The sequence below is a fragment of the Colias eurytheme genome, chromosome 23 (assembly GCF_061535395.1).
Source record: "Colias eurytheme isolate Ceu_HAF_F1 chromosome 23, ilColEury1 Martin Lab GWU primary, whole genome shotgun sequence".
NCBI classification, from domain to species: Eukaryota; Metazoa; Arthropoda; class Insecta; order Lepidoptera; family Pieridae; genus Colias; species Colias eurytheme.
Window position 1 is genome coordinate 2,520,181 of NC_143002.1, and position 13,657 is coordinate 2,533,837.

A 13,657-nucleotide genomic window follows, 5' to 3' on the forward strand; every position below is an offset into this window, starting at 1 on the left:
CGATCGGGCCGCCGCGCTTGGGGCTCAATGGGTTAAAAGAACTACGTGTCGCTTGTTTTGCGGTAGCTTGTTGTTTATTCGAAAGGTGTTTTTCTCGCTGGGTGGAATTTTTTCGGCCAAAAACATCCTACTAAAGTACTAATATTATAAATGCGAAAGTTGGTGAGGATGGATCGATGGATGTTTTGTACTCTCTCACGCAAATACTTCTGAACCTATTATAATGAAATTTAGTGTGTAGGTAGCTGAAGACCCAGAATAAGACATAGGTATAGATACAGTGATTCTCGAGGAAGGTTTAAGTTTATTAGGTTCTAGACAAATCGAGCGAAGCCGTGGGCGGAAAGCTAGTCATTAATAAAAGAGAGTTTGATACATACGATACCCATATTTTATAAGCTTAAATATTTCATTACAGAAAAGAAAAGAATTAAGAGAGAGCGGAAATTTCCTTAGTTAAAAGAAGCGAATAATCTTTTTCTTATACGAATCTAATTCTGGAATATCCATAAAAATAAGAAAGATATGGGAAATGTTATTACAACGAAAGCTTTTGTCTAAATATACACTTCTTGAATACGAAATTCAATAGCGTTGTAAGCATAATTTCTCTTCAATGACAAGATAAACAAAATAGAAGGTCGTCACTTCATATAACTTTGGTTATAAATAGGTGCTTTATTACGTTGCAGCGTTATTTATGAGGGGACCGAATTTCGGGTTCAGTTTTATGAAATTAAAATCAACATAAACAATATTTTTTCTGGAGTTGACAGTTATTTAAGAATATAAGAAAAGATTGCAAAGATTATGACTGTTTGGAGAAATTAGGAAAATGAGAAAAAAACTATTAAATCGCTGCAGAATTTATAAGTTCAAAAAGTAACAAAGGAACTTAAAATTTTCATACATCGGCAACAAATACCATAAAAATATATCGCTTTGATGGCTTTTGGTCTAATAAAAATAAAGACTACACATATCAGCTTTTCTCCTATAGAGATTATATCGACCTGTTGCAATTTTATTATAACATAAAATATTGGGCAATTAATCTAAGAGGAAAATTAACCGACCCTGTTTTATCATGACATCGCTTTCAGCTTTTGATTGATGAAATTTATTATTATGAAAGGCTAGTTTTATTAATTTTGAATTTTATTAATGAAATATGTATGTAAATATTAAATTACTTCGGTATAAGTTACTTTTACAAAATAGAAAATCTATTTATTCGAAAATCAATGTTTAATAGGTATATCCATTGGCAAACATCTAAAATTTGTAAACATAATTGAAATCCGTGTCAATATTAACTCGAAAGTTCGCGTCTAAACGCCAACTGCTACTTTAAATAGATCCAAAATGTATGACATAATAAAATTTGCTCACCTTTACGGGAGACGACGACAACCATAGTTGAAACAGATCTGACGTCACCGATGTACTCCTAGCTTCATGCCGTGGTCTCGGAGACAGAGGTCCACAAGAAGTTACAGTATGCAGCCGATTAACCTCCTCCGTCGACGCACACTCCCTAACATACTTCTCCAACAACTTCGGCTTACTCTCTAACAACCTCTTCAATTCTTCCAAATCTTCATCCGTACAATCGTCCGGCGAAGAACTCTCTAAAACTCCCTTAAAGTCTTCAGCGCATTGCATTATTAGTTCATTAGTAGCTAAAACGTCGTATACGACCTTATTGCCTAATTCTGGACTAGATCTTTTAAAGTAATCACTATCACATTGTCTCGCACTATCTAGCTCTGATTCACAACCATTCTGTTCCGTGATCTCTACAATTGTAATCGGTGGGGCCTCTTTGAGCATGGTGCTGTTTTTATTTGTCTTTATTTCATCTGGAATCTCGTAAACTAGTTGCATAAGCGTATGTGTTCTCTGTTTGCAATCTTCACCTTTGTCTGTCTTGTTATTTTCAATGTTCACTTCTGGATACTTTGCTGTGTTCTTTACGTTTGCATTTTCAACTACGTCTACAGGCTTTTCAGAAGTCATCGCCAATTTAGTGCTTTTCTTTCTGTATGTGAATGACTTCGCTGCTAACGGCTGACATTTCTACGTATGCAAACTTAGAGAGCTGTTTACCTGTAATGAAAAAAAATATTTGTAAGAATATAATCTCGTTTGATTATCTCTGTAATATCTGATACAGAAAAACAAAGATAAATTTTGAAGGTACTTTTCGTGTATGGTTAAAGATTGAATTTATTTCCGGCGATATTGATCAAAGGAGGATAATTTGGTAATATCATATTTGTTTTCACGTCAATTACTTCCCGTTTAAATAAAGTTATATAGAAGTTATCGCATCAGATTAAAACGTAAAACAGTTGACGAGATACGATTGAATCGATAATATGTTTATATTAATTCCTTAATACGCTGAATATCAATCAGATAGGTTTTTAATCTCCTTTTGTCTCTGATTTAAAAAATAAGATAAAGAGCTATGCAAATAAAAGAGAAGATATTGCATAAAAGCCAGACTTCTCAAATTTAAGCCAATTTAGGAAACAGAATAAACAACGACTGGGCGAATAGAAAATTTAATCAAAGAGAGACGCATAGGAATGTCTACATTTATATTTCAGCAAAAGACAGTCGCATAGTGAATAAAATAAATAGAATAAGCATTGTTGTGACCGATTATGGTAAAATTTTACGTAAGAAAAGTGTAATACAACACGGTATTAAGCCCCAACACCCAATACTACGTTTGAAAAGGGTTGATCCCTTCATTTCATTTTGAAAAGATCCAAATCTGGTAACGTAATCCTGTGCCAACGTAACTTTACGACATGCGATATATTTCATTGAAATTGCTAGAGTTGGCAACCCTCTTGAGATTTGGGTTGATGATTTATATGGTCTAGAAGCCGCTAGTTCATTAAATACTACGTCGAGAATAACATCATTCATCTCTTTCCACATTTGACAAAGGGTAAGTCGTTAAATATAAACCGCTGTGAAATGGTCACAGAAAATAATCTTCACAGATTAAAGCGTTGATACGTGCAAACATTCATTACTTCATTCTCATATTCCAATAAGATTTGCATAATTAACAACGTTAAGAACCACTTCAGTCGCATGAAATTTCCATTAAAACAACATGTCCCACGACTAGTCTCAATTAATTGACATCAAAGCCGTGACACTAAAATATGAGTTACAGGAATGATCAATATGGTGTAATTAGTACGTTCTATTAAGAAGCGTGTTAGTTAAGATACTAAATGAGAACACTATTGAAATTCCTTTTAATTATCTTGACTCTCATCAAGATCCTTTGATTAGGGAACTATCTAGAATATTTGTATAGACTCTGCTTTATGTAATCAAGGATTAACATAACGATTCTAGTCTTCCGTTATTCCATGTTCGGGCCCCCTTGACTTACTTGTCAAGTTAGTGTTGTCTGCCAGAGCATTTGCATTTTGGGATAATTTCGTTTATTTATGAGAACAATTTACATGATTGACAGAACTCGTCATTTACGAAAGCTACTGTATCAACAATGTCTCAATGTATCAAAGTACATAATATAGAGAATGTAATTATCACTGGAGGACAAATCAACAAAGACAATTATATTACAAACACGTAACGTTAGAAGTAGATAGAAGATGTAGTATATGTATATTGTGTATTGTGTAGCAAATTTAGATATAGCAGGACTTGGTTATCGATACTAACTGTAGTGATTAAGTTTCTAACCCTATAATCTGCGGACTATATTTAAATTTGCATCAATATTGATACCAAAGATACGTTGATCGAAACAAACTTGGATGACGTCACTAACTCGATAATGAATACATAATGAGGATAGCTCCAGGGACGGGGGTTGAAATGCGTAGCCATTACCGGCTAAATGCGACGCAATTTAGCTTCAATTTGTACGAAATATTACAGAGAAATTCTGCTTAATAATGCAATAGATTATCTGATGTTCAATTTTACTCAGAAGTCAAAATTGAGTGGCGATGTTTCATTTTGCATTCGCTGATCATGTGCGTAGATTCTTAGATATGTATACCTACAGAGGGAATAGTGACTTAGCAAAAGTTTTACCCATGCCATAGTTTTTACAAATCGTCAGGATATTTTGACAGTTAAATATTCTACGAAGTAAGAACCCTTAAAATAAGATTTACGGCTATTATTACTGAGTTACACCTTGAATTTGGCAGTAATTTAATCTAAAAACACAATATTTCTTCTCTGCGGAAACGGCATTCTGAGCTAGTCTGTAGTAGGTAATTAATTTTTGTAATGTGACGTTCCAAAAGCGCTTCAAAAAGCCTCGTTGAATAAATGTTTTTGTAAACAGAACAATTAGTATGTTTGTCGGTGTTTTGAAACCAGCGCAAACATTCTGCAGACAACAACATGCGTTGTATCCTTGGCCAGAGAATGAAATTGATTAATCCTCAGACATTATTAAGAGTAAAAGCAAGTGAATAAAATGGTTAGTGGTTAACAAGTAAATACGGGAGTGCGGACGTGCCATCCTTAAAGGGAACTGATAACATATTCAAGTCGGTCATCGATCGTGTATTGTGGACACACACGGCTTGACCGCGTCGCGAATTTAAATGGATTTCTTCTTGTTATTTAATGATTTGATCATGCTTATTGTGGCCTAATGGGTGGCCATTACAAAGTATCTCAAGAGGCGTCTTATTTAGATGAACTCACAATATCAATATTTCGTCTTTTTTCAAAAGTTAATGGTTGTGTGTTTTCTCTAAGATTTCTAAAAAGTGATAAGACCGCCAAATAAGTTGTACCTACTCTGTAACTTGTAAGTTGTTGTAAAATTTTCTGTTGTTAAAACTGTATTACAGTGTTAAATTAATAATCATATTTTTAGTTGTATTATTACAAAATCGTCTGAACATCCAACATTTAATATCTCTAATGCTTATGTAACACCACTTTCAATATATTCATCAACTAAGGTTTTATCCATATCAAATTCGCTAACATTTAGAAAATCTACATTTCTATTTTCAAACGTTGAAATACTAGGTCATGAAAATAAAGTTGCAAAAGTTACTCTATAACTAGCAAATATTAAAGCTAGTGCTTACTCTGCATATTGATGTAATTTCGAACATTATCATTTCTGGCTATTGTCCAACATTATTCTGTTTCTGATAAGCTATTGGAGGCTGAACGGGAAAATTTGGAATGAGCTGTGTTAACGTAGACAGAATACTAAGTTTATTTCTTGGTATGAAATGTGAAGTGTCTAGTGTATGATGTGTTTTATGCGTCAGGGTTGAAAGTTGAAACGAAGAAATTATATCGGGAAATACAGTCATTTACAGGCATTTTATAGTTAAATTAACTATGTATAATTAGCCCGATTGAATAAAGATTCTATGTTCGGAAGTTTTTTTTTTTTCTCAAGCAAAGCTGGTCAATAATTTTTATTCAGGTTCCCATGGATGTAAAAATTTGGTTCTCATGGAAAAAATTTATCCTTCCTCTTGGAGAGCATAGAAGATGCAGCTAAAGTTTCCTGAACACAACACCCGTGTGTATATACGCCGCGGCCGGTTCGACGCAATAAAGCAATTGTCCGGCCGTTCGTTACGCAATCATCAAAAGTGAACACCGTTCATGTGATGCGATGTTACAATTGAACTGCTTGAGACCTTAGTATGGGAAAAATCTGAACTAAAGAATGTTTAGATAGAAGTAGAAGTGAGCGATTTTGAATGTGTTTTCAACAATTAAAGCACAACCAAGGAATAAAACATAGAATTTAGATAGATAGATATATTTTGAAGCTGTCTTTAATAGAAAGCTACATAATTCTTGATTGACTGTTATGTTGGTATTTGTTGGTATACAAAGGTAAGCTGATATTGTTTGTCTTTTTTTTTCGGTTAATCCGCAACACTGATTTGGGTGAAATTAGGAATAAAAACGCAAAACCGCAGGATACGGTAGGTATGAAATAACATTTAGATAGATAGAACTAAAATATACGATTGTATCATCAATAGAAGGCTTCCTTATTTGTAAATGGCGGGCTATACATAATTAACGATTGTTTTTATACGATGGTAACTCAGGCGGAAGTTAGCGGCATCGATACTAATATATATAAAGCTAAAGAATTTGTTTGTTGGAACGCGCTAATCTCAGGAACAATTGGTCCGATTTGAAAAATTCTTTCGGTGTTAGATAGCCCATTTATCGAGGAAGGCTAAAGGCGATTGTTTTTATACAACCGGGCTACTCAGGCAGAAGCTAGCGGCATCGATACTATTATTATAAAGCTAAAGAATTTGTTTGTTGGAAGTTGGAACGCGCTAATCTCAGGAACAATTGGTCCGAATTCAAAAATTATTTCGTTGTTAGATAGCCCATTTATCGAGGAAGGCTAATATATCATCACGCTAAGACCAACAGGATCGGAGTAATTCGGGTGAAACCACGGAGAATAGCTAGTAAATAAATATAAGCCTGTATACAATTCTTTCAATAACAAACCAGAAATACTCGGCTTTAAGACACATTGATGAAAATTATGTAAATGAAAAATACTATTTTGGGAGCGGAGTCTTTTCATTCCGATAGCTTTGCAAGCTGGTCCAATATGTACGGAAATGTGTGTGAACTTGTGCATAGTTAGGTATACAGGGTGTAATCGTTAAGTGTGCACAAGCGATTATTCCGTAACTATTGCAGATAACAAAAAACTTTAAACTGATATCGAAAGTACTTATTTCTTGTTTTATTTAAAAAAAAATATTATGGCCATTTTACTCATTAAGTTAAGTACTTTCGATATCAACTTAAAGTTTTTTTATATCTGTAACTAGCGGTCCGCCCCGGCTTCGCCCGTGGTACATGTTTACGTTTTCTCTACATAAAAACCATCCTCGTACTTCAAGGAATATAATAAAAAAAGAATTATCGAAATCGGTTCAGCCGTTCTCGAGTTATGCGCTTACCAACACATTTTGCGATTCATTTTTATACATTAATACTAGCGGTCCGCCCCGGCTTCGCCCGTGGTACATGTTTACGTTTTCTCTACATAAGAACCATCCTCGTACTTCAAGGAATATAATAATAAAAGAATTATCGAAATCGGTTCAGCCGTTCTCGAGTTATGCGCTTACCAACACATTTTGCGATTCATTTTTATTTATAAGATTGTATATAAGAAGATAGTTACGGAATAATCGCCTGTGCACACTTAACGATTACACCCTGTATATAAAAGTTGTGATGATACAGGCTTCAATTTTGTAAATAATTTGCAATCATACAGTATCATACTATTTAAAACTGATGATGATGTTCGGGATTAACTCAACAAATTCTGCAAAGATTTTCATTTTGCTTTCACCAATGAATATCGTGGTTCACGAGAAGAGTTTTAGTAGATAATTTGTTTAGCTAGACAAAGCGAGCGAAGCGGGCGAAAAGTTTCGTAACCTTATCTAATATATAAAATTCTCGTGTCACAACTCACAATGTTAGTTACCATACTCCTCCAAACGGACCGATTCTCATGAAATTTTCTGTGCATATCGAGTAGGTCTGAGAATCGGCCAACGTCTATTTTTCATACCCCTAAATGATGAAGAGTAAGGCAGAAAAACGTTTACCGGGACAGCTAGTATTTTATAAAAGATAAAAGTCTTGGGCCTTACAAGCCTACATTACCAGGTCGAAAAGTGATGGCGCTAGAAGACCAATAGCAGTGTTATTTTTACACTGTGCAAGTAATACTGCCTTAAGGCATGTTTATTATGCCTTAAAGCAGTATCAGCAGTATCTAGTGTACCACATCTTATTATCTAGGTCAGTCTTTATTAAGCCTGATTTACGCCACACCATGTGCGATCGGGCCGTGCCCCGTCCGGGGCTCGATCAAACATTATTGTATACTTTTTGTATGAAGTGATTACTGTTGAAAGTGGCTCGGACGGGACACGGTTTTGAAATGTGTATGGATATTGTTTCATTTGTTTCCCGGCTCCGGCAAGGCCCGTCCCCAGCACGGTGTATCGTGAATTATGCTATCCTATCCTTTCCTACTTAAAATTATTATAAATGCGAAAGTTTGTGAAGATGGATGTGTATGTGTGTGTTTGTCACTCTTTCAAGCAAATACTACTGAACCGATTACAATGAAATTTAGCAAACATATAGAGGGTAACTTGGATTAACACATAGGATAGGTTTAATCCCGGAAATCCCACGGGAACGGGAACAATGTGGGTTTTTCTTTAAAAACGCGGGCGAAGCCGCGAGCGGAAAGCTAGTAAGATATAATAGTAGGTAATAACTGACCTAGATAGGGTCAGTTATTACACTTCAATAAGCCCTAAAGTTTCCTTCATCACCAATTACAATCTTGTTTATTTCTGTACAGGGCCCGGCACTGACGCCATAGTAATAAACTATCGAGTCAACATTTTTCCTTTATTTTTATGATTGCTTTCATTTTTAGTGAGGATGATATTTTTGGTTTAAATCCTTTTTACAATAAATGAAGTGATTATTTACAATACATGTAATATGATTTTTTTAATAATATATATACGTATGAACCTCGTTTGAAATCCTACTAATATTATAAATGCGAAAGTTTGTGAAGATGTGTATGTGTGTGTTTGTTACTTTTTCACGCAAATACTACTGAACAGATTGCAATGAAATTTAGCACACATAATATAGAGGGTAACTTGGGTTAACACATAGGATAGGTTTTATCCGGAAATCTCACGGGAACGGGAACTGTGCGGGTTTTTCATTAAAATCGCGGGCGAAGCCGCGGGCGAAGCCGCGGGCGGAAAGCTATTTATGTATTTATAAATCCTTCCAATTTTCATAGATATATTTAGAAAAATATCAATCCTTCAAATTGATAATTGCCTGTAGGTACATACAGTACCTGCCTCTCTTCCACATACCTAGTAATTCCGTTTAGATAATTTAAGATGTAACTTAATATACCTTTTTCTCCACCAATTTAAAGATAAGGAAGAAACGTATAAAAACAGAACATTTCTATCTTAAATGTCCCCATTTCACATCATAATTTCCTTTCATTACAAATTGGAACATAAAGTCTAGGAGATAAATATCAAAATACAACGATAGCAAATGATTAACTTCATAGGAACGGGACTTAGAGCTGACAAGTTGGAACTAAGGTCAGAACGATGAGGATTCACGGCCATATAATAAATTAGTAGGTCATTCCATGCGGTCAAAGCTTGTATTGTTATTGAATAAGTACGCGATGATACCAGGAAACTACGATTAAAGAGGATTATTTATTTCACACTTTAATATACAGTGGAAACATTACAACTACTTACAAAAATGAATACAACTTATTTGGCGGCCTTGTCACTTATTAGTGATCTCTTCCAGGCAACCAGGTGAAAGATAGCAAGCAAAACACTATTGGCGGGAAGACAGACAGATGAGAATAATCACTACATAGTATAAAACAAAGTCGCATTCTCTGTCCCTATTTCCCTATGTCCCTATGTCCCTTTGTACGCTTAAATCTTTGAAACTACACAACGGATTTTGATGCGGTTTTTTTTAATAGATAGAGTGATTCAAGAGGAAGGTTTATATGTATAATAACATCCATTAAATAGTGGAGAAGTACTGTTATTTTTGAGGTTTCTAATGTGATGTCGTAAATAATTACATTTTTCCGCTTACATTGCAAACGCAGGCTGAACCCTACGAGTTTTATCAAAATAATGTACTAAGTATTGTACACATTGAAAAGCTCTACAGAAAAGTCCGCGATGGCATATGTCTATCTCTTATGGATTACCCACAATAACTTTTTTTTGTCATTTGCTTTTTACGTCAAATAATGGCTAATTTTCGAAGCGATTTAAACCAATACAGCATTAATCCATAACCAATTAAATACCTTGAATACATTGTTCATTTAATATAGATCTATATGGCCCTTTACACCGTATGATTTCAGTGAATATTTTCGAAGAAATTACAGATTTAAAATTGCGGAACGTACCGTTTGCAGCGGTACCGGCCGGCCGGGCCGCTATGTTTTTATATATGTTACGGCTAAAGGTAGGTGAGAACATAAACTTAAGATTAGCCGGCTAAACTTAGGTTTATTTTCGACGAGGTGTTAATGTTAGTTTGTTCTATCTTTAGCCGGCTAAACTTAAGTGTAACCGCAGGCCCGTGGCTAAAAATGTCGGGGTGGGTAGATTTGGTTACTATAATACATGTAAGGAACAGGGCGAGTGTTTTCTGGCACTTCGCCGGCTGCTGCCGCAGCACGCTCGCTGCGCTCGCTCGGCTCGTGCGGGTCTTGAGTTCTAACCTAACCTAACCTAGCCACCAGCTTTCTGCCCTGAGTCGGGGTGGGTAGATTTGGTTACTATAATACATGTAAGGAACAGGGCGAGTGTTTTCTGGCACTGTGCGGGCCCCTCAAGCCCTCCACCGGCCCGGCGCTAACCAAATCTACCCACCCCGACATTTTTAGCCACGGGCCTGCGGTTACACTTAAGTTTAGCCGGCTAAAGATAGAACAAACTAACATTAACACCTCGTCGAAAATAAACCTAAGTTTAGCCGGCTAATCTTAAGTTTATGTTCTCACCTACCTTTAGCCGTGACATATATACAACGTTAAAAGTTTTTCTGTAGTGTATTTAGTATCAGCATTGCACCCGTGCGAAGCCGGGGCGGGTCGCTAGTAAATACTATAATACAACCTCTAAAGGTTAAGAAGGTAATAAGTAAATAATGTTGGAAAATATTATCTATCTTAAAAAGGATATATTTACCTAGTGGTACAAATTATTGTTTTCTTTTACGATTATTTTACAACATCTTAAAACTGAGTTTCTTTGCATTGGTCACTTATGAACAGTTTATTAGTTATACGTGCAAATTTAAAATGGTGTTTAAAAATAGATAAAAAGGACATTAAATTTATCAAAAAAGAATACGGAATAATTATGTTCATGATGCTATTTAAACACTAATTATTATTAGTATTGATAAAATTAGTTGGTAAGTACTTACATAGAATATATAATAGATTCTTCAATAAAAGGTGGAGAGAAAAACAGTCTCGCTATGAAAGCCTATTGCGTAGGCGTGCCTAAAATTAGACAAAACAAAAGTGAGTGTTTTTTTTTATATTTTTTTATTACAGAAATAAAATTATTGCTTTTTAAATATTTACCACAAGGGGCGTTAATACATACGTTTAGATTTTTGTAGAGAGAGAAAGAATGCTTCTACTTCCCTTAAGCATTCATGATATTATAGGAATACATTATTGTTTTTCAGTAGATATTTAAAATCCTAACCTTTAATAGAATTTATTAAAATAACTATATTAGAAGTATTATGTAAGCGAATGTTAAGACTAATTACTAAGAACACGCAACTGTTACATAATATCTTTCTTTGATGTACAATAATATGATTAATGGTAGTTAATTCTTTCTAATGATTGCTATTTTTTCTGTAATTATTAAGCCTTTGTTTTGTTTTTTTCTTAACGTATTACAAATCCTGGAATTCACATAGGATACAAACGAGGATGTCAACATGTTGTTAATTTAATTAGGTACTTATTAATGAGGATTAAGAAAAAAAATCATGAAAAAAATTGTGCTCATTCATGATCTAATTTATTTACAATTGCCCTATAATAAATATAAGCTAAGCTATATATTGTTTGGAATTCAAAGTCTCTCTCTCTCTCTTGTCGGTCCCTCATGTCTGAGGATCGTGGTCAGCATCAGGGTTGCATCTGGAGCGGATGATTTGCCTCCACCGGTCTCTGTCCATGGCGTCTCTTACGACCGTGTAAAAATTAGTGGCGGATGAGTTCTTGATTTGGTCTGTCCATCGTGTTGGTGAACGAAATGAATTCAAAGTCCTTGTCATTATATTTTTTGCAAAGTTAAAAAAAAAAGTTAAAAAAAGTCAAAACGGCTGAACAAATCTGAACGAAACTTTAATATTTAGTTTTATAGCATCCAAATACTTTATAAATGGAAAAATTTTAAAGAATATAAAAAAATCGCTCATGAGACGGAATTAGAACCCGCGTCTTTCGCTTACCGGGGCGAATAAAACTTGGCAAAGACATTGGAACCTATTCCTGCTTCCCTGATAATTGACTTTTTTTCTATAATCTAGACATTATATTTATTATTATATATAAAAAAAAATATCCTTTATTGAATTATTATACAGTACATTAGTGGACGACTAAGATCCGTTAGGCAAAAATAATTATTTTATTACATTGTATTTTAGGTAAATAAATTATATTATATACGTAAGCGTCATATCAAGCGGCAGACATGACTGCATATCATAATCAATTTATATCCCACAACAATATAATTAGAAAAGTTTGAACACTGCAGCGCAATTTATACCGCAAAGTATTTCAGCCGACGAACTTCGTCAAAGTTGTAGCTGAGATATAAAAGTTGAGCTCAGTTCGTACTATTTATGATTTAATAACAAGTTTTTATGTCAAACTTTATAATTTTATAAAGAAAGTGGAAAATAAAAGGCTGTCTACAAGCGCAGGGACTATGGACATCCAATTATTTTATGGACATATTCGTCTTCAACTCTATTCGAAATTTGTAAGGATGGATGGATGTTTCACTCGCTAAAAACGCCCGTTTTGGTCGGAATGGTCTGTAATCTACTTTTTACTTTACATATGAGGATCTACAGGGAGCTAACGATATTTTGTATTAAGTCTTTCTATGCTTAAAAACCTTATTTCACCGTTGAATATTTAAGTGATCTTTAAGTCCACTATAAGTGACCGCTAGTTTATAACTACATTTATATAATAAAGAGGAAAGATTTGATTATTATAGCTCCGAAACTATTGAACCGATTAAAAAAATATTTTACCAATAGAATCTTACTTTATCCTTGATGGACGGAGGGATAGGCTTTTATGATGTTTTTATCCCGTCAACCCGTGCGGTGCCGGGACGAGCTGCTAGTTAGATACTATTTTAAAGCGCTGGCTATCAAAATGCCCGGCTTGTCCCAGATAAATTTCTCTTCACAAGTAACATTTTACTTATTTGCATAGTAAAACTCCGCTTAACTCATATTTATTTACACGGAAAACAAACGCAAAGTTTATTTGATCGTCGAGTTTGTTTGATAGCATTTTGACACAAGTTTTCCCCGTACACTGAGAAAATTTTGCTTTAGCAAAGTACCAATTTAGCTCGGTTAAAAATTATTCTGCTGCATTCAATCAAGACATATTTAAAATGTGCATTAAAGCTTTGCTAGTATTATACAAGCAAGTATTGCTAAATATTCTTAGCTATTATTAAAAAAGTACTTATTTATTTCAAAATTAACGACTCGGTCAATATTACCTTTACCGAATTAGGTTCAAAATAGACAAGCTTACGTTATTATTTAATGATAAGTAAGTTATTTATTTTTAGACTTAACTATAGTTGGCTACTATTTACACAGAGTTCGGTTAAAAATAAACAAGCTTACATTATCATTGAATGACAAGTAAATCATTTAAATTTAGACATAATATTATTTGGCTAAAATTAAATCACTTGCTATG

General features: G+C 34.3%; 1 protein-coding gene across 3 annotated transcripts in view; it reads right to left on the reverse strand.

Moving 5' to 3' along the window:
* Window positions 1-13,657, reverse strand: part of Pde6 (phosphodiesterase 6) — a 77,539-nt gene that overhangs the window by 36,469 nt on the left and 27,413 nt on the right. For all 3 annotated transcript variants that reach the window (XM_090115593.1, XM_090115595.1, XM_090115596.1), the window contains exon 2: window positions 1,393-2,109. In XM_090115593.1, coding sequence (XP_089971719.1) covers window positions 1,393-2,019 — 627 coding nt within the window. In that variant the 5' untranslated portion in view covers window positions 2,020-2,109. The remainder of the gene's footprint in view (window positions 1-1,392; window positions 2,110-13,657) is intronic.